We start from the raw sequence: 23,390 nt of genomic DNA, 5'->3' as shown, positions 1-23,390 counted from the left end.
CACTTTTACCATACAAAAAYGGGACTTAAAGCTGACTGCCTTGAGTGAATTCTTGCAGCAACCTGGTCAGCAAACTGAAGCATTCCTTTCTTGAACTCACCCTCATAGACTTGCTTAAAGAAAACTTGTGCCCTCGAATTTCCCAGAGATGCAGCTTTWGCTTCCAGGGCACATAAAAGCACCTTGAGAGGTAATGCTGTGAACCATGTACAAATTTTGAGGTTATATGGTGTTACTCATACTCTAATTCAGGACTTCTTGGTGCAGATCCCACCATCACCAAAGGAGCAGTGGCACATCGCCGTTCCATCACACCTGGCTGGGCACATGTGGAAGCACATGCCAYCTCAAAAGTACCTTACCCGCTAGGTGTTTAGGCTGCTTTAGGAAAGGTTGCTCTGGCCTTTAAAGATGTTTCACYCTTAAATTCAAGATCCACGCACAGAGGAACAAATGAATAGAGATACATTGCTAGAACATCCACATTACATACTGGCTTGAGGCAATCTGGCTACTTTTGCACCCCACAGCTGCACTTCAAGCTGCAGCACCAAAGCCTTTCCTGATCTTGTGTCTACCCACATTGGCACAAAGACGGTCCCTGCACACACTCTGAGTRCCCAGGGCCATCTGTGTTCAGCATCAGAAGCCCATGTGCAGGGCCACTCCATGAGACTGAGCAAGGAGAGAAGGATTTCAGCAATAGAAGCACTTTCTCTTCTTTGTCAGTTTGACTACGGTGGAATGAGTAGTTTTGGYTAGGCAGTAACAGATCAACCTAAAAACACGTTGTCAGCCAGCTGGGAAACAAAACGGATGCACAATGCCACACCACCACCGTCTGGATTTCCATCAGATAGCATCCTGCTAGTGTTCTGTGCTTTGAACAGACCTCTGCCCAGCACCTACAGGCTCCCCATGAGACTGTGATACCCAGGCATCTGGCCTCAGCAGCAAGGGAGAAAAAACTGGGAAGCACAATTACAGCTGGCTGGTGCTGGCCCCAGACTCATACACAGTGCCTTGTCAACTCTGTTCAACAGTATTTAATGCTTTCCTTCCTCCTTTTCATCATATGGAAGGTATTTTTACAAAGACAAAAGAAAACACAACCTAAGCTAAGATTAGTTTGTGTAGGTCCACTGTCTCCTGGCTTTTCCTTATCTTATAATTAATGATAACTTTATTTTTGAAGAAAAATTAAGAAAGTGTATCAGTCAGGAAAAAAATTCCACTCAGCAGAAATAATTCCCTTCATTCCAAGTGCTAGCAATTAATGCTGTGGCTGTTGGTCTACAGAAAGGCCATGTGGACCCTGGAAAATTATAAGATAACAGGGGATTAGCCATCCCCARCTGCCAGGAAACTGTCAGCTCCAGTCTGCTTCTCCAGCAGCTGGGATGCCAGTACCAGATCAACACAGTGAAGAGCTCTTTTCCACACCCATCCTCCCTTTAAACAGCTGTGAYATACAAAGCTGCAGTTGTCTGATGTGATAAGAGTGAACTCTCAACAAGGCCAAAGATCAGCTTTTTCCTATAACTTGGACAGGCAGACAGACTTCCTGCTTTGACARACTCTTCCTGTGCAAGACTGAAGTCAGTGCCCAAATCTGTTCCTGAAGGCTGTACAGCTGATGCTTGGCCAATCTYTTCTTGTCCTCCACTGAGATAAGGAATACAATGGTTGAACTGATTGAAGAAGTGAAGCAAGGTGATGCAAAATACACAGCAAGCACCACAGTGAGTTAGGAAKTGCACAAGCACTTACTGAACACTTCTTCCTAAATAAAAGTACGTACAAGATACAGAGTCCTTTACTGACAGGGAAGAGTGTAAAAGCTTTTCAGAATTTTAATACTGTAGCATTTAGTATTTATATAAGGCATAAAAATTAGTTTGGAAGTGATCAAACTGTTTCAGTACAGCTGCCAGTATCTTTTCTTATTTTCCTGCTTATTTTATTGCCGTTACTGCAACAATTTTGAACCCCCTTTTTTAACTGAAAAATACATACATCTTTGACTGCCTTGCAAAAGTTTTGGAGTTGTTTGCCTTTCAAAAATAGCACCTCTGTGGTAGATCACATAAAAGTTCCTTTCCAAGTTGTGATCAATCTGAACTTTTAGTTTAGACTACCTGAACACAACATGCAAACTTCCTGAGACAGGATGTGTTGGATATAGGAAGTATCAGGTTCTGTGCCGTGGGGAGATCTTAAATGTCAGTTTTTAGCTGCAAAACCTTAGAGCTTGTCTGAAGAATGTGCTGTGCTGACAGTGCTTTCTTTCAGTGCAGAGGGCAGAGTACAAGAGCTTAGTATTTTTTTCCTAAAAGTGACTTGCTAAAACAGTTCCACTGGGTATCCTTGATTGTGAAAAGCTGTGCATTTATTATCAATACACATTATATGAAAAGATTTTACCACAACAACCAGGTAGTGAATGGAGTAGTGGTTTACAAGTAGCAACATCATATGATATTGGTATGTGAATTATGCTATCCTAATTTCTGCAGGCTGCTTATAATTCGTATTCTTGATGCTTTTACACCAGTGAGAACAAATGAGACGGTTTTCAAGTTGCTCTTTAGGTTTAACTCGAATCTGTTTATGAGCTATACATTTCCTTCCCTTGTCTGTGCCCAGATGTTTCCTCATGGCTCTGGGATTCRCTGGAAGCAGTTATTTTCCACAAAAGAAGATATCAGCACTCCTCAGTACAAGAGCTTGGTTGAGACAATGTGTGTGCATATCTGACCCTGTCTCAGAAAACACAAACCAATGCTTTCTACGGATGTGTGACCTACAAAAATACTTGAGCCATGGTCACTGTATCTGACTTGTTACACGAAGGCTGCATTAATTGTTTARATCAATTCTAAAGTAACAGTAACACAAAATGCAATGTTCCTATAGCAGGCACAGCTATTGGTAATGTCTGGCTGTGTTCCCTTCCACCCACAGCTTCCCAAGCCCCAGCTCCTGGTGTCCCTGTGAGTTCACAGGCGGCCGCACTGCACCAGGGATGGCTGAGCACAGCGCTGCAGGAATGCACCGACTTCAGCACTTGTATTCACAGCCCCTAAGGTGCAAGRGGAGGCAGCACTGACTCACACAGAGCCAAGTCAAGCAGAAGGCTGACCAATACCCAGTGCCTCATCTGGGCAGTGCTGGCCCTGGGCTGGAACAGCCAGGCACACCACCTGCTTTTCAAGATGCCCCATACACCCAGATGTGCTTGCTTCTACATTACTTGCCAATGCTTATTATGTATTATGAATATTTTTTCTAAATTATTATATTTATTTCTAAATTATTATATTTTCTAAAATTATTATATTTAACCCAAGCTTTGACAGAAGGTGTTGAGTGCATTCAGGTTAATCCACTCAGCATTTTTCCTAGAGACTTCCTCTCCCTTACAGGTTGGAAGAACATATACTTTCAAAATGACGTAACATTCTTTTCACACCGCTTTAAAACTTAATTCCTAATTTTCATTTGTTAGCACTTCATAAAAAACATTATAAAGAAATATGAATAAGCAAAGTTGTAAACACAAAAATTTGCTCCTACAATATGCATAAAGATTTTAGTTTTATATATAGCAAAACAAGCTCCTGAACAGCATATCCCTTCCCATTTATGTATTTTGGGAGCTACATGAAGATACTCTGACCCTAGAAATCTTGGTCATGGTGTTAACCTATATGACCAAATCCACTGAATTATTAGCCAAGCCTTCAAGATTACCACTTTAGATGTAACTACACCACCTCTGTAGCTCTAAGTCATTTCAACTTCAATATAACAAAGAACATGCATTGATTTCTTTTCATATATTAAAAGGGCTTCTACCTGCACTAAAGTGGAACAAATAAATTACCAATTTCAGTTTCCCAAGACTAAGAAAAACAAGAGCAGTGCAGATGCAGGTTAATGCTTACAAATTGCTGCTTCTTTTATGTTGTTATTGCTGTCATTGATTCCTCTTTGTATTTCATCCAGCCACAGAAGCGCTGATTCATCTTGAGTTTCCTGGGAAAAGGACAGGAGAAAACCTTGAAAAAACTGARTAATAACAGTTGTCTGAACATACTGATACAGATTCAATATACAATGTCTGCTTGCAAAGCCATTGAACACTAAAAAGGATTTGGCTTCTTAAAATGAGCAACAAAACACATTCATATTCTATTTAGCAACTTGAAAAAACTCCTGTTCAGATACAAAGCTCTGTAAGTTTTCATGTGTAGAAGAACAGGAGAATTTGCTGGCACTACTAGCACAGAATTCATCCTACTAAATATCAATAAAAACGGAAACATTTTTATTTCMATGATATGTAGGCAAAGCAATCTGAGTCACATAAAATCACACATTATCAGGCAGYGCTTTGATAGTAGGAGAGAGTAGCAGAAGACTGCAGGAAATTGGCTGTCTTTCAAAATCCCTTATTTGGAAAGGACCTTTATGTATAGCTAAATACACATTACATTAGAAAATAACAGCAAAAACTGACCTAGAAAAACAGCTCAGGTTAGTAATGATGATTTAGCCAGTGCAAACATTTATGAATTTAAGCAGCAAAAGGTACTGCACTTTTTAGAGGCTAAGAGTGCATGATGTTTATCCCAAGATAGAAGGTTCAGGAAAGTGGGCTCAACATCCCCACTGACCAACCCTTCTGCCCAGCAGCACCGGTGAACCAGGACTTCAGCAGATAAAACAGCATTTTAGTTTTCTATATAGCATAACATAACATGTAAAATCTAATCAACTAGGTGGGGGGAAATTCATGCTAATTAGGAAATAGGAGTGCCAGACTTATAATAGATTAATGATAACAGAAACTGGAATCCATAGGTTAAGAAAGATCTACAAGAATATACACATAAACATTTAAGGGAAAAAACCCAACTAGAAACACACTCAGACTAAGACGGTGTGGACTAAAGCAGTTTTGCAATGAGTATCCCTGGTTTAGCACTGAACTTCCAAAGGTCTGAACTTCTGTATCTACAAACACTAAAAAAAGAAAACAGTAAAAAACCCTCAAGACATGCTCTTCAGCTTGCATCATATGTGTAAACAAGGTAGTAGAATATATAAATAACGTGAAGTGGGGTCAGTCAATCACAGGACTGTGGACACACACTGCTCATTTTTCTACCAGGTGAGAGCTGGAGTTAGCACTTGAGCATATCAAGCTATTACACATTAAATACAAGAACAGACGCAAATACTGCTCTGAAGCCAAGTACAGTTTATGCTGATTCTTGTGACTAGCCTGGAAGCCAGACCAAAACTTGGACTAATTTTGCTTGCTGAAACAAGCTGTTGTCATTTGGCATTGAAGGAAAGAAATGGGGAAAAAAAAAAAAAAAAAAAAAAGAAAAATGCCAGGCACAGAAAAAGGAAGAGATCAATAAGACAGCAAACGAAAATATGGGAAAAGTTTTAGAGGCTGCAGGCTATGGATGGGTGGAAACTGTGTAAGTGGGAGCAGTAGCTGGATCGAAGGAATCAGCTAACAGTGCTTAGGGAGGCAAAAGACAAAGCAGAATGCAGTTTTCCTAAGGCATGTTTGTATGTGTGCTTCCTCTTTGCAGAACTGAGATCATCATACTCTTCTCCAAGCCTGGCTTCTCCCTGGAGAAAGGCACAGAGTTCAGCCACGTGACATTTTAGTCTCTGAACGAGACCCTTGAGGATTTACTAAACATACCCTGGGATTGTTCCAAATATCTGTGTGTACAAATATCAGCAGAACCCTGCACATCAACTTCAGGCTTGTGGTAAATTAGGAGTTAAATTGCTGCTGTAAAGCAATTTTATCTCTGTGTTGGGCTGAGGCTGAAACTGAGTCATGTGTGCATATTTGGATACGTCACACCCTCTTGCTGTAGCAGACAAAGAACAAATTAGCTCCGTACCATAAACCTCATGCTTACAGGATGCTTCTGGAGGACAGATCAATCATTCTTTAGTCCCTTAAGAGGGGGAAGAAAGSCCACAAAACACCTCTCGAGATGAACTAGCGCAGCACCGGCTGGATCTCACACACTACAATGAAGACACTGTTTTTCATGGGTCTGCTCTCTCTTACCTCCAGTCTTTGTGCTACAGGTGAGCGAGTCCTCCTTTCTGTATCTATTCTGTATTTCAGTCAATAACATGGGCTTTTGGATAATGTTGTCACTTTACCAGCTGTGAACTCGAAATGAGTTTCACATGCATCATTACAGAAAACTATACTCTAAAAYATCTTATTTTAGGCAGGTTTTTATTCTTTCGTTTCAGTGACACTTTACTTTTCCTCAGTCATTTCCTATAAAGGATTTTATTAAAGAAACTTTCTGCACTACTGAAAACACATCTTTTATCTAGTATTTTTGCAATGATGTGGTAATTTTAAACGTGTAGTGTCTTGTTTCACAGCTTCACAGATGGTGTTATTAGAAGGAAATGCTCAGATGACTATTGTGATAAAAATAACTAAAGGAAATGATCAAATAATAAGCTTACTTTTTTCCTTGATAGAATTAAAACAGTTTTCAAACCAAGCTCATTTTTAAAGCTGGCATATATAAATATGCACTATGTATATATACACACACATGCATACCTGTGTGAGCACACATGTGACTTTTAACAAGTGGTTAAAACTAATTTTCTGGAGTGACCATCAAAAAACTACAAAAAATGATGCAGTCTACTAATTATTATGCAAAAACATTCTATCATAAATCTGCCAGTGAGCATTAAGAAAACTCTTTTCCATTTATGGAAAATTGTTTACCTTTATGAAAAGGTAAAAAAAAGTCCAAAGATTTTCATCCATATTTCAGTTTGCTTCTGAATTCCAATTTCATTATACATACTCCAGGCTTTACTAGTAAGTAATTTTGCATTAAATGCAGCCAAAAAGTTTTTAAATGACACAATTACTTACGCAGCTGTTTAGTCTGCAAAATCTATTTTACAACACATGGGCTTAAAAAGCATTTTGAACACATTATTGCTTCATGTGGAAATGTCAATGTCTCTACAAATTTCTCTACTGAAGACTGARGAACAGGCATTAATAGAAGTAGTATTATTGATTTTGCCTACATGCTAGCAATATTTACCCACTGAAAATTTTCCTCCTGTTTGAAAAGTTTTATTCACTTCCCAATAAATTACACCTAATACCTGCCCAAGCATTTGTTTTCGGTTCTCAAGACACTGTCCTTGCTCAGGTATGAGAAGCTGAAAAGATCTTGTTCGTTTTAGTTAAACGTTGAAGAATAACATTAGTTTCATATATGAGATCAAAAAAAACCTAGGGCGGTTTCAGTATTTTTATTTGAAAGCTTCAGTCTGTGTTAGACAAGACAGTGCTTTTTGCAAATTTTGCAGTCATGCATTTCATAGATGAAGTGACAAGGATAGTAATGGTGTTTGCTTTGGAAATTCTGATCAAGCCTAAACTAAGACTGCTTATAYGATGAATGACCAGCATTCCTACTACTGGGAAAAACCCTCCACTGGCCATAAGCATTATATATTTTTCAGCAAAGATTACTGAAAACAAAGTGCAGATCAGCTAACACTACATTATTGATGAATTTTCAGATTGGGTTTGAAATGATAAATAAACACTGATCTCAGTATATTGATATGAACACCAAAAGCAGAGGAGAACGTCACCAAATCTTTTAAACTTATATTGCTTTTCACATGGAGATGGTTATCTTTGTCTGTTCCTGAAGCTGAGTTATATCGTTAATTCAGAAGATTTGTCCTTATTAACAACTTGAACTATTTTTCATTTCTAAGCTTCAGAATTTCCACTGAATGGCTCTGAGATTAAAACTGTGTCTCTTATCAAAACTTTTCGAGGAATTGCAGCAAGAGACTATGATTACATCCCCCCTTATGCCATAGAAGGGGAGACAACAACCATCCGTATCAGAGAAAACAAATGCACATCAAAAAAGTCAAATGACTCCATTTTGACAGAGGTGAACAACACCACGCTGGAGTACCTGACCAGCTCTGTGAGCACCAAGCTGATCCCTGCTGTCTACCTCAGTGCTGTTTTATTGGGTGTACCCTCCAATGCCRTTATTTTGTGGATGCTGCTCTTCAGGATCCGCTCTGTGTGCACCGCCGTCCTCTACACAAACCTGGCCATTTCAGACCTGCTCTTCTGCATTGTGCTGCCCTTCAAAATAGCCTACCACATCAACGGGAACAACTGGGTATTTGGGGAGACCATGTGTCGAGTGGCTACGGCCGTGTTTTACGGCAACATGTACTGCTCCATCCTGCTGCTCACGTGCATCAGCGTCAGCCGCTACATGGCCATCGTTCACCCCTTCACCTACAAGAGCCTCCCGAAGCGYGCCTACGCCATCGCAGCCTGCGCTGCCGTCTGGGCCATCGTCTTCCTCTACATGCTCCCACTCGGCATCATGCAGCAGAGCTACTACGTGAAGCAGCTGGGCATTTACACCTGCCACGACGTGCACAGYGMCTGCGAAACCGTGTCTTCCTTTCAGTTCTACTACTACATGTCCTTAGCCATATTCGGGTTTTTGATACCCCTTGCAACCATTGTGTTCTGCTATGTCTCAATTATACGAACACTCAAGACTCATGAATGGTTCTGGTATGTGAAAGTCTGTCTTTTGATTCTTACCATCTTTGCTATTTGCTTTGCGCCAAGCAATATTATCCTTATTATCCATCACGTCAACTATTACTACTACAAGACAGATGGGTTGTATTCTTTTTATCTAATTGCTTTATGTCTTAGCAGCCTGAACAGTTGTCTTGATCCCTTCCTTTATTTTCTGATGTCAAAAATTAGGAGTCAATCAAATATTTATCTAACRATGGTTAAAATATCCAGGGAAAAATGAATTTATTTCTATTACTGGAATTATGATTTTGTATAGTACTAACCCAGACGGCAACAAATCTCAGGTGTGGCATTTAAACTTCCAGCAAAATGCGTTAGAAAAATCAGTCTCAGTTAAATTTATTTCCTTCYACACTAGGAATACCTCCAAAAATACTCTTCTCCAGCTCTACAATCTAATTACACATATTCCAACACCTGCGTACCTAGGCTCAGGGAAGTAGCTCTGCACCTCCATTCTTTCTGAGATCAATTTCTGGCCATGGAGAAGCTGCCAGAATATCAGTGACCACGGCCTCTATGTACCAGAAAAGGAGTCAGCATCCAAACTGCACTTTTAGGGCAATTCATGATACTCTGAATTAGCTCTCAGCTGACAATGACTGCAGGAACAGTGATATAAAACTAGGTTTTTGGCCTAGTGCAAATGGAGACAAGTAAAAGCACTTTGTACATTCCTGGGAGCAGTCAAGAGCAAATACAGCCCTGGATTTATTAGAAATAAAGAGCCAGAGTCCCCACAGGTTCACAGAGCAGTAAACCTGCAGCCGTGGACRCAGAACCTGACTCTTGCAAAGCTGCAACTCCTGTGAGGCTGCTTAACCAGCTTTGCACTGGAGACTTGTTCTTCCACTTTGTCAGCGCCTGCACTCCCCCAGCCCACWGGGGCTGCTGGGAGCTCACCCTTATCTGTGTGAATCCAGGCATGTAGCACTCTTGCTTGGTAAGCAAAATGGGGAAACTATTTTGTAGTATTCTCTATTTCCACATCCTCACAGGAAATACCTACAGTGTTACAAATACTGCAGCTCATTGATTTCAGTAAAACAAAGGGTCAACTTTTACCTTTACAGCAGCTCAGATGTTCCTAAAAGATTAGCTCAGTGGTTGTCGTTTGAATTTTTAACTGCAGCATGTAAATGGGGATAAAAATGTTTTATATTGTTTTGATAATAGTATTATAAAAAACTTTTTTTTAAGTAAGTTGCACTGGAAAACACCTCGGGGGAATTTGCAGCCTGGTAAGGGCTCCCCTTCTTCAATTTCTTCTGTCTCTTAAGTTAGTTTTAATCCTGCCATTCCTTCAATGTTTACAAGAACAAGTTTTAAAGATAAYTCCTCTAAAACAATTAAAATATTACACAACTACTGAAAATTTAAACAAGGGGAATCTAACCAAAAGTTGTGTACCTGTCAGACAAAAACCCGTACACCAAACATAGGAATTTGGTCTGTCTGTTTAACTTTCCAATTATCTACAGTTGGCTCCCTCAACACACGGTTTCTCTTCACTGGGACCTGAATATACTTGGTTTGAAAAGGCTTTCAGAAGTGTCAAAAGCTGTCGTTTAGGATTTACAGGACAGAATAAGTTCAAGGTTTGTGTTTTCAATTTCAAGCAAGGAAAAAAATGGGTCAGATCTGAGATGGAGACTTGTGACGGGTTCTGGCAGATTTAGGGGCAGACTGTACTTCCCCAAAGTCACCGCAGCTACAGGGACGTGACAGCAAGCTGCTTACAATAAATGAGAAGTTTTGACACGTATGTTTTCCCAGATGCTGGGGCAGGAAGTTAAGAGGGAGACCTATCTGATCCTTGTAAATCAAATACTTCCTTTTAGCACAGCTCACTCTGAAAACATGCTAAATGCAAATAAAGACAAATCTGCTTTATAAACGATTTCATAAACAAAAAACAGGGCTCAGAAAAAGTGGGAGACAGACTTCAGAAATTGCACAACCTTTGGAAACACTTTTTCACTTTTTTTTTTTTTTTTTTTAAGGAAACATCACTTTAAATCACAGCTTTACCTAAATAAAGGTGATATCTGTATGACTGATAACTGTATGCATTTGAGTCTTTCTTTTCGGAGCATTCTCTTCTGAACCAGAAGCAATACTCCTGTTCACAGAGGAGGTGCTCTAAGCAGTTGTCAAAAGACTGAAAAACCAAAATAGCTCAGAAGAGAAAAGCCAGCAGAAGTCTCTAGGAACACCACAAATTTTAGAGTGAGATGATTTCAAAGAGATTGCACAATTTTTGTTTCAAAATTTTGTTCCAAAACACTCATTTGTTTCCTATGGGCACGTTCCCACCAGGACAGGAGTAGGCACCAGGTTTGCAAGTGGGGACGGCTGGCAGGAATGAGCCAGGGAAGGGCTTGGGCTGTAGGTCTCTGCCTTGGGGACACTCTGGCTCATGTGGCATATCCAAGGCCAACTCTGTGCAGCCCCCCCTGCATGGGCACTCTGTGCACAAATACTGGCCCAAGCCTGGTGAAATCAGAATGCACGAAAACCTCCCCAGCACCCATGGCAAGGGAGAAGACTTTTCAGCACTGAGGGCTCAGTGAAACCAGCCCTTACCTGGGAACCCTGCTGAGAAATTGACTTGTGCCAACAGCTTTCAAAAGCTCTGGGAGGCAGAGAACAGAAACACAGGGCTCACAGCAGGTACCACAGGTGAGGTGACACAAATGCTGGAAGATACTTTATGAGCCCAAGCTGACCATGTTACATTAGGGACACACTCTGCGGATTTTAACTGTGTTTTCCAGACACTGGACATTTTAAATGCTATGCTAGTAGCTTTAGCTGATCTTGTATTCAGTCACATCCTGCAAGCTGCAAGGCTGATCTTTGTTTATGCTTCCCTGAGCTGTGATGTTGTAATGCTAACCAGGCCACTGCTTTTGGGGAAGCAGATAGCAACATCCTGCTGAGATAGGTTTAAACTGAAGGCACGTACAAGGTCATTAGCTTATTTTTGCATGATAAAGTGGTAAAAGACATTAGTATAAAATTCCACTAAAATAAAACTACTTAAGCAAAGGAGGCTCCGCAAAATACTCCCCAGAGATTTAAGTAACACCATGATTGTGAGCTCTTTCTGGCAAAAAGCTCAAGTTCTATCCATATTGTAGGTATCTGCCTGATGCAGTCCTGCAGCTGTATYCTTACACGAATTCATAACTGTGCAGATTGCTGCTGCCCTTATTTCGTAATCACTGCAGCAACCTAGCAGAATTAAAATAATTGAGAYTTCAGCAAGCCAGTAGCAAGACATATGCAGAATATATCTTAATACACTGAGAATKAATCCATTTTGCCAGTCAGATTAAATTGCAGTGCAAAATTACTCAGTGCCAGTTTGTTGTCACTGGCTTATTCACAACCCCACTGGCAAAACCAGTGCAAACATCAGGGGACCAGGACAGGGACACAGATACAACTGAAAAGAATTGACATTGCACTTCTCACAAAGAACAGTAAAACCTCTAACCTTGCATTTCTGCGCTTTGGCATGGTGCAGAACATCCTGATAATGCCTTGCATTTGCTGGTCTCACATCTTGCAGCTTGGCTGTGGGCAATAGCAGGGCTTCTAGAGTTTTCTCAGGATTTCCTYGGTCAACTGCTTCATTAATGTGTCCAATTGCAATGATTCCTAAGAAACAGTAAAGTTACCAAAGATGCACTTTTCAAAGAAAGTTGCAACTTTTCTGACATCAGGTACAAACAAAGCAGTAACATGAAGAACAGAAAAATCACRTAACAAGAAGCAGAGGCAGCAACAGAAGCTGATTTAAAATTATTTTTCTTCTTATATTCAATTGAAGCTATTTTGCTATACAGGTTTCCTTCCTACCACAATTATTGATCTGGATAAAGCTGTTCTGAAAAATAGAAATTATCCTTCACAAAAAAAAGGAAAATGCGTTTCCCTATTTTTTAGGCTGAAGCACCTACATGAAGCTTAAGAGAAAGTTGGGTGGCACATATTAATTTGTTCACTAATTTATTGGCTCACTATGCTGAAAATTTTATTTTCAAGTGATTTCAGACCACATTACTTAAAACCCTGATTTGGGCAAATACATCCATACTGCACTCCCAGCTACWGCACTACATAGCCACTAAACCTTGTTTCTTGTAATTTCACTGTAAATAACCAATCTGACAATGCTGACCAGTATCACTCAGTACTTCAGTCAGCAAGAAACAAGGCCCAGTGTGTTTAATAAAACCTTATTTTTTTTTTTTTTTCAGACTGGGCTAAATGGTTTAAAATCAATTTCCTCCTGCCTATAAACAACACGAAAATGCACTGTTTGTGGATCCTAAAAGCACCCCAGAAAGGCCTCAGTCAGATGTTTCACTATTGCCTGTGAGGGATGACATCCCTGCTGCCAGTGGATCATCTCTCAAATGTCTCTAGAACCACCACAACCCTGGTGAGGTCACAGATCCCGATCATCATGAGGCCTGGGGAATGAGCARTTTTTCCAAGGTGATCCCAAAGAGGGACCCATGCAGATATGGGACTTGCTCATGGAAAGAGAGGCCTCCCTTCTTCCCCTTCTCTCCCCATCTGCCCGGTCTAAACATTCCCAGGTGGAGATCAGYGTCACTGAGACCAAGTGCAGCTATTTTGGCACTGAAGACTTTCACTGCTGCTGTAAGGTCATTCCCAACTCCTGCTAAGTGCAGAGGTTCAGACAAAAAAGTGACTCAGTCAAATAAACCCCACCTTGCCAGAAGGCACATGTGGCAAGCAAGCTGTGAGGATCCATGGCAACCTCTCAACTAGATTTAGGAGGCAAAAGTCCAGCCAGTTTTAGTAATTCTGCAATATAAACCTCCCCTTACCAGCATGAAACAGGCAGCACATCTGACACTAAAGCAGCACAGGAAGGGCATGAGCAGCCCGTGGTTACAAAGGCTCTCAAACTGCACTGAGACTGCTTCCAAAATGGCCCGCAGTCTGAAAGCTGCCTCTCCTTTCCCAGCTCCAGCAAATCTAGCACAGCTTGAAAGCCTCAAATTTCTATATGCTGAGGGAAAATCTGGTGCTTTAGCACTTTTGAAGCCCAAATGACCAGCTACCACATTTAATATAGTACCACCCTTTTATGGCAATACAGCTATGTATGTAGCTACATTCAGYTTCAAAAATAAATTCTAAATCTATTCACATGAGAACTTGTGGGYATAGGAAGCCATTTTTAGACAGGAAATCAAGTTACCTAAAAGAAAAGCAAGACTCGCACTTCATAACTTTTTACTGATTCTCATATGAAAAAATTGAAAACATTTACACATTAAAACATGCTTTTCCATGGAACACTGCCTGCAATTTCCTTCCCTACCTCCCAATATGCCCTTTGCTTACAACTGCAAAATCTCCAAAGGGAAACCATCCGGGACTGGAAGATACTGCCAAGCAGGCAGAACCATGGCATTTTTAGCACTGCAGAACTAAGATATCTTTCAGCCATCTGAAACAACCAGGAATACTTCAAAGGCATTTAAAGATCATCAGGCTTTCAAAATTTTTTAATGCTCTTCTCTTTTCAAGAGTGTCTGAACAAGGCCACTCAGTACATAGGTTTACATACCAAAGACCTGACCTCTGTGAGCAATGTGGAGGAAGAATTACTTACTTTCATTTTCTTCTTGAATTTGCATATTAACCATGTCAATGCAGTTCTGGATATCATTCCAGCTTAAATAATCTTGGCCTTGAGATGAAGCCTCTGACTTAATAGACAATAGTGTATCAGCATAACTATAAGAAGATATAAAATACATAAGTGTATTTCATATACAAGATAAAGTGCCATAAAGAATTAGTCAGATGTATAATCTATAATTTAGAGACTAGTATTTTTCCCAGTGAGTGAATTTCAGACAAACTCAGCTCTGGCCAGCAAGTATGCAGACATGCAAGCTGCCTGTGCTACGCATGCWTTTCATGATCTGAGGAAGCGGCCCAGTACACTAATTCTGAGAACTTTTTTTGTCTACATGGGATGATGGCAATACATACACATAAATACAACTTGCTGCATTGTGCAACAGATAAATGTGGGAAAAATTATGGTCAGCTTCTTTTTTTAGGAACCTGCTGTTGTTTTCTTGACACTAATTCAAAGACCAGAATTTCAGTCAGTACTATCAGATAGTAGCATCTCCTGCTACTTCTATGAGGAAGATGACGTGCTGTGGGAAAGTGACTTAAAAAAATTATRGTGCTCTACCCACAACTCAAGATACTCCAAGCACGGATTCTGTAGCCTGTGCCTACTGTTCCTAGAAGGATCACAGATCAGATGAACTGGAAACATTCAGAGTAGAGCAAATTTATGTGTACAGAAGTTAAATAATTCTCATATTCCTGAATCCTAGAAATGCCACAGTATATCAGATCAAATACATGTCTTCTATTTTAATCAGAAGCCTGAGGAATGAATGRTTGCCAGAAAAAAAAATAAAATAGGAGAGATTCATCATTTCCTAATCTGATTTGTCCTTCCAGCATCCAGTAGCCTGCAATTAAGGGCTTTCTGAGCTGGAGACTCTGGATCATTTTAATTATTGCAAATAAGGCTACACTCTGTTAATTTACCTACTCTAATTTGAAAACATATATTATCAAGTAATGAGCCTCACTACATATTSTGTGAGCTGAAATCTTTTTAAAAAATATTCAACTTTATATTTAATAGGGCATAATCTTTTCTTTAATTAAATTCTCAAAAATCCTCAAACAATTAGAGTTATTAGAACCTAGACAATTATTAGTATAGCTGATTCTATTAACCTTCTCCTCAATGTGCACACTTTTGGAGACCTATGACTTCTTACCCCTAAATTTTCTCTTCTGGGAAACACATTCCCAACAAGCTCATCTCTTCTGATAGAAAGCTATTGAACAGCATTGCCCTCAATGAAGTTTTTCTAGATCTATGRTATTTCTTCTGGTATTGTGTAAGTYAAAGCTTCCTGAGATATTCAATATATGGTTGGCGGCACAAGTTAACATAATGACATAATAAAATTTTATTTTACTGTTGAGTCCAACTAATTTCTACTGTTTCATCTGTTTCACTGGCAGCATAATCTAAAGATCAAGTCAGTAACATCACCAAGAATGCTGCACCTGGGGTGCTTTGAGGCCATTTCTGAATATCCATAATATTGCTTCTCTTGCTCACAAGCATCATCTCACATTAGCAGAGGCAGAGTAGATTAGTTTTGCTCACTTTGATGTCATTCTTCTCTCTCTAACCAMAGCACCAGCCTTTCATTCCTAACCTGACTGCCTTCCTTCCAGCTTTGAGACACTCAGCAAGGGCCACTCTCACATTCATGTCCACTGACAACCTAGTGAAGACCTTCAGCTACTGTCCCTTTTGCCTACTAATGCCTTCCAGAAGCACAGGAGGCTTCCACCATCTGTGCCAACAGACAGAAACATGGAAATTCCATATCCCCATATTTTCCCCTGCACACTGCGGGCACAGGTCTCTCACAAATAGTAGAGTTGTCTGATTTTTTTATTGATAGAAGAGACAGCAACTGAGGCAGCAGCCCATGTCTTTGATAAGTCAGGCAAGTGACAGTGTGAGCAGCTGGCAGCCAAGTGAAGGCTAAAATGTAAAATTGGATACACACTGAGCCACTGCATTGTGTACACCTTTCTATCAAGCAAAAAAGGGCTCGGTCAGGGCTTAAGGGATCTCCAGGACCTTGAGGCATTAAACACTATCTCATTCCAAAGATCATCTTTCAGAACTGCAGAGTGGTTAGTGATTAACAGTTTCCAGCTACAGTTGTTTCATGTTTTAGTGTCTGCAAAAATTCTTGCCAGGTGTTCATGTTTGCTTTCTGAGGATATTTTCCCTGCACCTCACACATCCACAGCCTTCAAGGCTGTGTGATTGCTTACATTTAAATACAACTGTCACGTTATCCCTTAATAAATTAAAACATAGATGTTTATCTTGCAGCTCTTTCAACTTCACAATCACAACATAGGACAGCCCATTCAGTAAAATGCCTACTTATTTTTTTCAGAAGTTGCCAGGCCTCATCCAGACAAGACAAAATGAACCTTTACCGTTGCAAGTTTTCCTCTTCCAGATTATTGAAGCCAATGCATGGGTTTCTGAGATGATTCTTTATCATTAGGATGTCCTTATTTTCCAAGGTCTGGTTTAGCAACACAACAGCTGACAACATTTCTACTGCAATAGACAGTTCATCATGTGCCAGGTAGTTCTGTAGGACAATAATGTACTGCAGTCAGGAAGCTAAATAAGCAGTGTARCAAATTTGGGTTACACACTCTAGACACCATCAAGGAGATGGACTTCATCTAAGAAACTGGAAAGTGTCTTAGTCACAGGCATGCCAGACTGACAGAGCAGTGGTGGTGGAGCTCACTAGGTTTCTATCTCCCACCCAGTCTGCCTTTCCTTCTTTAGCCCCACAATCCCATCTCTTCTGATCTTACTCATAGCTGGGGATTACTTTTCTACACATGACATAAACCAGAGTTAGTCCTCATTAAGAGCATGCAACAAATTAAAAAAAGTCAGTTGATTTGTTGTAACACAAGAGCTCAGCCAGATTGAGGCGGGGCAAGAAACATTCTGCGATTCACTATTGCCTTTTCAACCAGAATGATTCATGCAATAGGCAACACCATTACAAGTGAATTATGTCTGATTTTACACAACAACATGCTATGTTTGTGCTCTTTCGTGGTCTGACTACACAACATCAATGAGCAGGTTGAAAGCTTTTCACTCTTACCACAGCATTCTGTTGTTGGAGGTTGAACAGCTCAGTCTGATAGACAGCAGCAGCAAATGAGTGAACAACAGGCAGCTGTGCCTCGGGTTTCATCAGTGCAAGCAGTGTTTTACTAGGATCACAGTTACGAATTGCTGTATTGATATTGTCAACCGCTATAAGTTCTAAAGAACAGCAGGGAAAAAAGCTTATTAATTTTCATATGCTCTTTGCTCTAGTCTGCCATGTAGATGGCAACTAGCTTATCCCAAAGAATATAATTTGCTGTCATAAGAGAAAGAACATTTTTGTGAAATTTTTCAAGACATGATGGCTGAATGTTGCAAAACCACTGTCTGATCAAAGGTATGCAGCAAATAATTGACTGGAGGCCTTTAAAGTTTCTGGGCTTTTAGAAATGAGAGAATGATTATTGTACCTTTAACACAAAACAAGGAGCTGACCCCACCCTAGCACAGAGAAAGACCTAACTAACTCCTCCTGGGTGTGCTTGCAGCAGGTACTGCTGTCTGTGTCAGCTCCAGCACCTCAGTCTTGCTTCACCCCAGCTGCTCCCTTCCTTCTGCACCACGCTTCCTCTCTCACCTCCTCCCTTCCGCAGGCTCTAATGGAGCTGGCTAAAACAGGCCAGTTGCTGAAGTACCCACAGCATCATTTGTTACTGAACATTTCAGTAGCCCTGGTATAGATCAGCCAAATATGTTGGAGGGCTGGGATTTTCTGCCAGAAAATCAGTAGCTGAACTGATGGAAAAACCACATGCTATGGTTTCTAGAACTTCCTCTGCATGCCAACACCTGTTTTGTTTGCCTGCCACTGTGGCAACAGTCCTTACAGACATGGCCATCTAGAAATTAATCCTTTGCTACAGCTCAGAGTTTAATACAGACCACAACAGAGGGATATGAGAGTACAAGCATAATCCTTTTCAGTACATCAACAACATGCCTGTTTTGCTTTTTGCTGAACTGATTTTGTCAGAGGTTTGAAGCCCAGCAGAAAAATGCTGAAAAACACTTCCCATTTGGGCAGCTGCAGAAGCATTACAACATCCTCAGCTTAGTCACTGCCACCATAATTGCACACCTGGAGGAGCCACCTCTGAAGAAACCCAGGCCAGGGCACACCCAGGAACACACTGTACAAGGCACTGCTCTGGTCTTGCAGAAAGGGAAGCAACCTTGAAGGTTAGAGCACAGGCAGCCGGGTGAAGAACAGCAATTAGCAAATGCCTTTGCCATCAATAAGCCCTATTCCTCCACCTTACCATATGGCTTTTCTGTTTGCGATTGCCCAGGGAACATTTTTAGTCACCACTGACTACTTAAAGAATACTTGTACAAACAACACCACCCACAGTTTGTGCAGACAGCAACACTAAGAAGTTATCAGGCAACACAAAGTCTTTGAAAACCTTCTAACCAGGCCCCCCTAAAAACACCCCTCGCCTCTCATTTCATTTCCTCTGAAGCAGGGTCATACACGGCCACATTTTCCCTGAAGGCTCTCGCTATTGGCTGCTCCTAAAGTTAGARACAAGGAAAGGTTCTCACAGGTACAACATGCATGCATGCTTTTTTAAAGAAAAAAGAGGAAAAGAGTCAAGGTCCACAAATGAACTGGACTTGTTCTGCAGCCAATAACCAAGCTACTGAYTTCCAGTTTTGAAACCCAGCGTGCACATTGCAAAACATGCTTTACATTGCTCACAGTCCTATAACAAAAGCCACTACTTTTTTTCTCCTCAAGCCCAACATAAGAACTAAGTTACTCTCCAGACTGCTTTTCATGCATCATGTTCTCTGCTTCCTTTCCTTTACAAGAGGTAACTCTTGCACAGCAAATACTCCTCACCATGGCTAACTAATCTGAAACAGGCTAACATTTAAGGTGTCAAGTCAAACTTCTCTACTTGCTTAAGCTGACCTCACAATACAGCCTTTAACGCACATTACAAAAGTAATCAGCCTGGATTTCAAAGCATTGGAAACAGTACCAAGACAAAACAGCCATGCCCAGATGCAGTGTGAAATGACAGCGTGTAAAACAAAGGTTAGCTTCCTAGTAAAGAAGTTTCCAGTCAAAAGCAGCAACACATGCACTGCAAATTTAGATCCCCTTTAGCTATATTTTTTTACGAACTATAACTTGTCATGTGGTATTCTTAAAGACTTAGGTTAGATACATGTGTCTAAAAGTGAGAACAGTTCTTTTCTGCAATGTGATTGCAAAGTATTCTTCCATTTTAGTTGTACAAATATGGTTATTGCTCCCAAGTGAGTATAAATATTGCACTGATAAATATCYGTTCAAGCCATCAAGCCATGCATTGTTTTAAGTTTTAGCTGCTGCGTTTGCCAGTGGCTCAAATTAGTTATCTCAAATAAGAGTGCATCCAATGCAGTACAGATTGGTAACTTGGCAATTGTGACACTGAGAAGACAGATTATATTAATAAAATTCAATACATATGGTTTCAGAAACCTTGTTTATGTGCAAAAAATGGTGGATTCAATCAGCTTAACATAAYTAAATGATGATGTTAAAGAGTATTAAAACAGTTACTCACTAAGTTTGTGAGCCTCAGCTTCCGCATTGGCAACACTAACTTCTTTCTGTATTTCACTTTTGTCGAGCATATTTGGAATCCCTGCTATCTAACAGATCAGAAAAACAAGATTTAATTATGTTTTTGTTTGATRGGAGATAACGGATAAAGTCCGGTGATGGTACACTGGGATTTGATTATAATATCACCTGTGTATCAAATAYAAGGTTTACTAAACACAGCATTTATCTTTGTGATTTTCATCTTACTTGAAATTAGAGATTTTCTCCTTAAAATCCAATTGATGCTTTAATTTGATGTTAATGATTCAATATTACTTTTATTTGTACTCAAGCTATAACTCATATTGGAAACAAAATGTTAGGGGTTGCATAAGGGGTTGCATGTACTATTTAATTTTTTTCTTTTTATATCTTAGTAAATACTCTCAAGGACATGCTCTTTAGAGCAAATGCAGCTCTTTGGTGTTGATTAGTACATCAATTATTATCTTCTCTAATCTTTATAAAACTTTTCACAAAAGCTGCTGAGAGCAAAAACAATTGCTCTGTGGATTAAAAATCAGCTAAAAAARTGCAAACTGACACATAGTACCTGTGCATTCAATTACCTGCATTTTCTGTTCTTTAGAATCACACAATTGCATTAGGTACCATGAGGAATTTTGCGGCAGAACTTCAAGTAGGCTCAGAGCAGGACGGTTCAAACCTGCCATCAGTGCCACTTCATCTTGCCGGTCAATAGCCTCATTCACTTGGACTAAAGCTATGTGAACTGAAATGAAAACAATGCCTATGAACAACAAATAAGGCTTTCACGGGAAAAGGAGTCCACTGCTGTCAGCATCTCACCTTTTATAAAAGCTGTCTAGGGTGGCAATCTTTATCTAGCAGAGAATTACCTCTTTGAGGTGCAATCCTACAAAGGGAGTCTGGCTCTGTGTGAGGGTGTGTGGAAGCAGTTCAACCACAGCTAAGTGAAAGTTCATGAATGAATTTTGGGTCTATATAGAAGAGGGGGTCAAAATTTACAGTATTCTGCACACAAAAAGAACATAAGGAAACAGAGCAGGCAACAAATGATTTGATTCTGAACTGAGGAATCCTTACAGCAAAAACCACAAACACACATCAGCTCCCCCCCAAAAGATTAGTAGAGACGGAATAGCACGGAAAAAGCAGTTGTAGACAGATATTAGCTACTTTGTGCATATTTTACAAGTTTCCATAGAACTATTTTGTTTGTTCAGGTGGACTCAAGTGGTGTTCAGCTGGAATCTGGGAGATACGTGTTGTGTGCATACTTCCATGAGGATCCAGAATAGCTTACTGTTTATTTTATTGATATTGCCTTGAATCTCAGCTTGTGTCAGCAGCTCCTCATAGACATCTCTCTCTTCATCAGAAATTGTGCCATTCTAAGAAAACAAAATTGTTGCTAGTACACACAAAACAATTCTCAAAGTTATTAGCCAAAGTCATTAAAACTGCATCAGGTGAGGCATTTACTGAATGTATTTGTAAAGGAATTGGTTGACTAAGTGAACTGAAGAAATTAGCACTTTGTCATAACTGGCTGAGCAGTTTTCTGCTTCCTGCAAAATAATCACGTAAATATAGTGTAGCATTTTTAACTATAGTGACTGTTAGCTCTTATGTAAAAGAACATAGCAAATAATTTCAAGAAAATTATACATTATGCTCAAGAGAGCATATTGAGAAATTATGAGAAATTATACATTATGCTCAAGAAAGGTTATTATTCTATTTACAACTTTTTAAGCAGTAATTTTTTTTTTTTTGGAAAGAAGTTAATAGAGGAAAACTAGTCTTTTTTAGTCTTCTGATATTTTTAATCTTTGGGCAAAGTTAAGCTGCACCATTCTCAAAGTAATCATATTCTTACAAAATTGACTTTTAGCTTATGGCATTACCATTATTTCTTTTAGTTGTTTTAAAAGTGGGCATTTCTTCCTAATTGYGCCAATTTTAAAAAGTAAGTTAATTTTAAAATCAAAAGTGCTACAGCATGAGAAGAAACATGAAGGAACGTGTGAACAAGGAGCACAAATAAAACACCAGTACCTTGAGTCTTGCATTTGATTCTTTCTTCCTTTTAGCATCAAAGAGCTCATTTTGATAGTCCTGTGCCAGTTCCTCATCCACGTTGAGCAACATGGCATTTGGGTTCCTCAGAGTCGCAATGGTTTGCTCAGCTATCCCCTTCTCCACAGCTTCGTTGATTGCTATTACAGCTGCATGCACTAAAATTGAAAGCACAGTCCTAAATTTCAGGAAGCAACAAAAGTCAAAACTGTCTTTATTGAAATCAGTAAAAACTGATTTATTTGAAAGGAGTGTTTTATTTATGTTCAATAATGTACAGATTTGAGCATTCCACTCCGTGTTTCCTCTGGGCTGCAGAATTTTGTGTTTACTCAAAGCCGGCGCATCACTGTCTGTTTCATGTTCACCCTTCACTCAACCAGGAGTGTGCTGGGTTCAGCTGTGCTAGAGTTAATTTTCTTCTCAATGGCTGGTATGGGGCTGTGTTTTGGGTTTGTGCTGAAYGCAGGGTTGACAATACAGGGCTGTTTTTGTTATTGCTGAGCAGAGCTTGCACAGAGCCAAGGCCTTTTCTGCTTTTGGTACTGCCACGCTGGGGAGGGCACTGGGGGTGCTTGGGAGGTTAGGAGGAGACACAGCAGGGACAGATGACCCAAACTGACCAAAGGGATATTCCAGACCATGTGGCATCATGCTCAGTGTATAAAGTGGGGGGAAGAGGGAGGAACGTTTGGAGTGATGGAGCTTTTTCTTCCTAAGTCACCATGACGTGTGATGGGGCCCTGCTCTCCTGGGGATGGATGAACACCTGCCTGCCCATGGGAAGCATTGAATTATTTCCTTGTTTTGCTTTGCTTGTGTGCACAGCCTTTGCTTTCCTACGGAACTGTCTTTACGTCAGCCCATGAGTTCTCCAGCTTTTACCCCTCTGATTCTCTCCCTGATGTCTCTGGTGAGGGAATGAGTGAGCRGCTGCAGGGGCTTGGCTGCTGACTGGGGTGAAACCATGACATGGTGAATACTTTACTGATAGAAAATGTAATATGAGCTACGTTTGATCATTTTATCATTCAAGTCCTATTTTCTTTAGAAGGCAATTACATGCAGGAATTGGAASTATTTTTTGTAGTTTTTGCCTTAACGCTGTGTGTGTGTGCTCATCTAATAGTACTGTCTAAACTGAGTATATCTGAGAGATGTTACACAAGAATAAGTAAATTAAAGCTCCATTGAACTTGTGCTCT

The 23,390-nt window shown here is 40.1% G+C and overlaps 2 protein-coding genes across 6 annotated transcripts in view; one reads left to right on the top strand and one right to left on the bottom strand.

Annotated features, from left to right (window-relative positions):
• IQGAP2 (IQ motif containing GTPase activating protein 2) overlaps positions 1–23,390 on the bottom strand; it is a 122,593-nt gene that overhangs the window by 23,411 nt on the left and 75,792 nt on the right. For 2 of the 5 annotated variants that reach the window (XM_057363827.1, XM_057363828.1), the window contains exons 8-16: positions 22,165–22,343; positions 21,410–21,497; positions 20,691–20,854; positions 20,081–20,168; positions 17,512–17,675; positions 16,814–16,974; positions 14,355–14,479; positions 12,195–12,358; positions 3,948–4,038 (exon numbers count right to left, since the gene is read on the bottom strand). In XM_057363827.1, the coding sequence (XP_057219810.1) occupies positions 3,948–4,038; positions 12,195–12,358; positions 14,355–14,479; positions 16,814–16,974; positions 17,512–17,675; positions 20,081–20,168; positions 20,691–20,854; positions 21,410–21,497; positions 22,165–22,343 (1,224 nt within the window). The remainder of the gene's footprint in view (positions 1–3,947; positions 4,039–12,194; positions 12,359–14,354; positions 14,480–16,813; positions 16,975–17,511; positions 17,676–20,080; positions 20,169–20,690; positions 20,855–21,409; positions 21,498–22,164; positions 22,344–23,390) is intronic. The other 3 variants (XM_057363829.1, XM_057363830.1, XM_057363831.1) reach the window with 3 other exon arrangements.
• On the top strand, positions 5,641–10,764 carry F2RL2 (coagulation factor II thrombin receptor like 2). The gene is made up of 2 exons (XM_057363832.1): positions 5,641–6,129; positions 7,825–10,764. The coding sequence occupies exons 1-2, from the start codon at positions 6,072–6,074 to the stop codon at positions 8,910–8,912; spliced, it is 1,146 nt and encodes a 381-aa protein (XP_057219815.1). The 5' UTR covers positions 5,641–6,071; the 3' UTR covers positions 8,913–10,764.

The sequence above is a fragment of the Malurus melanocephalus genome, unplaced genomic scaffold, assembly GCF_030028575.1.
Source record: "Malurus melanocephalus ecotype Western Australia unplaced genomic scaffold, MMel_1.1 scaffold_31, whole genome shotgun sequence".
Lineage (NCBI taxonomy): Eukaryota > Metazoa > Chordata > Aves > Passeriformes > Maluridae > Malurus > Malurus melanocephalus.
This window is presented reverse-complemented; position numbering and strand designations above follow the sequence as displayed.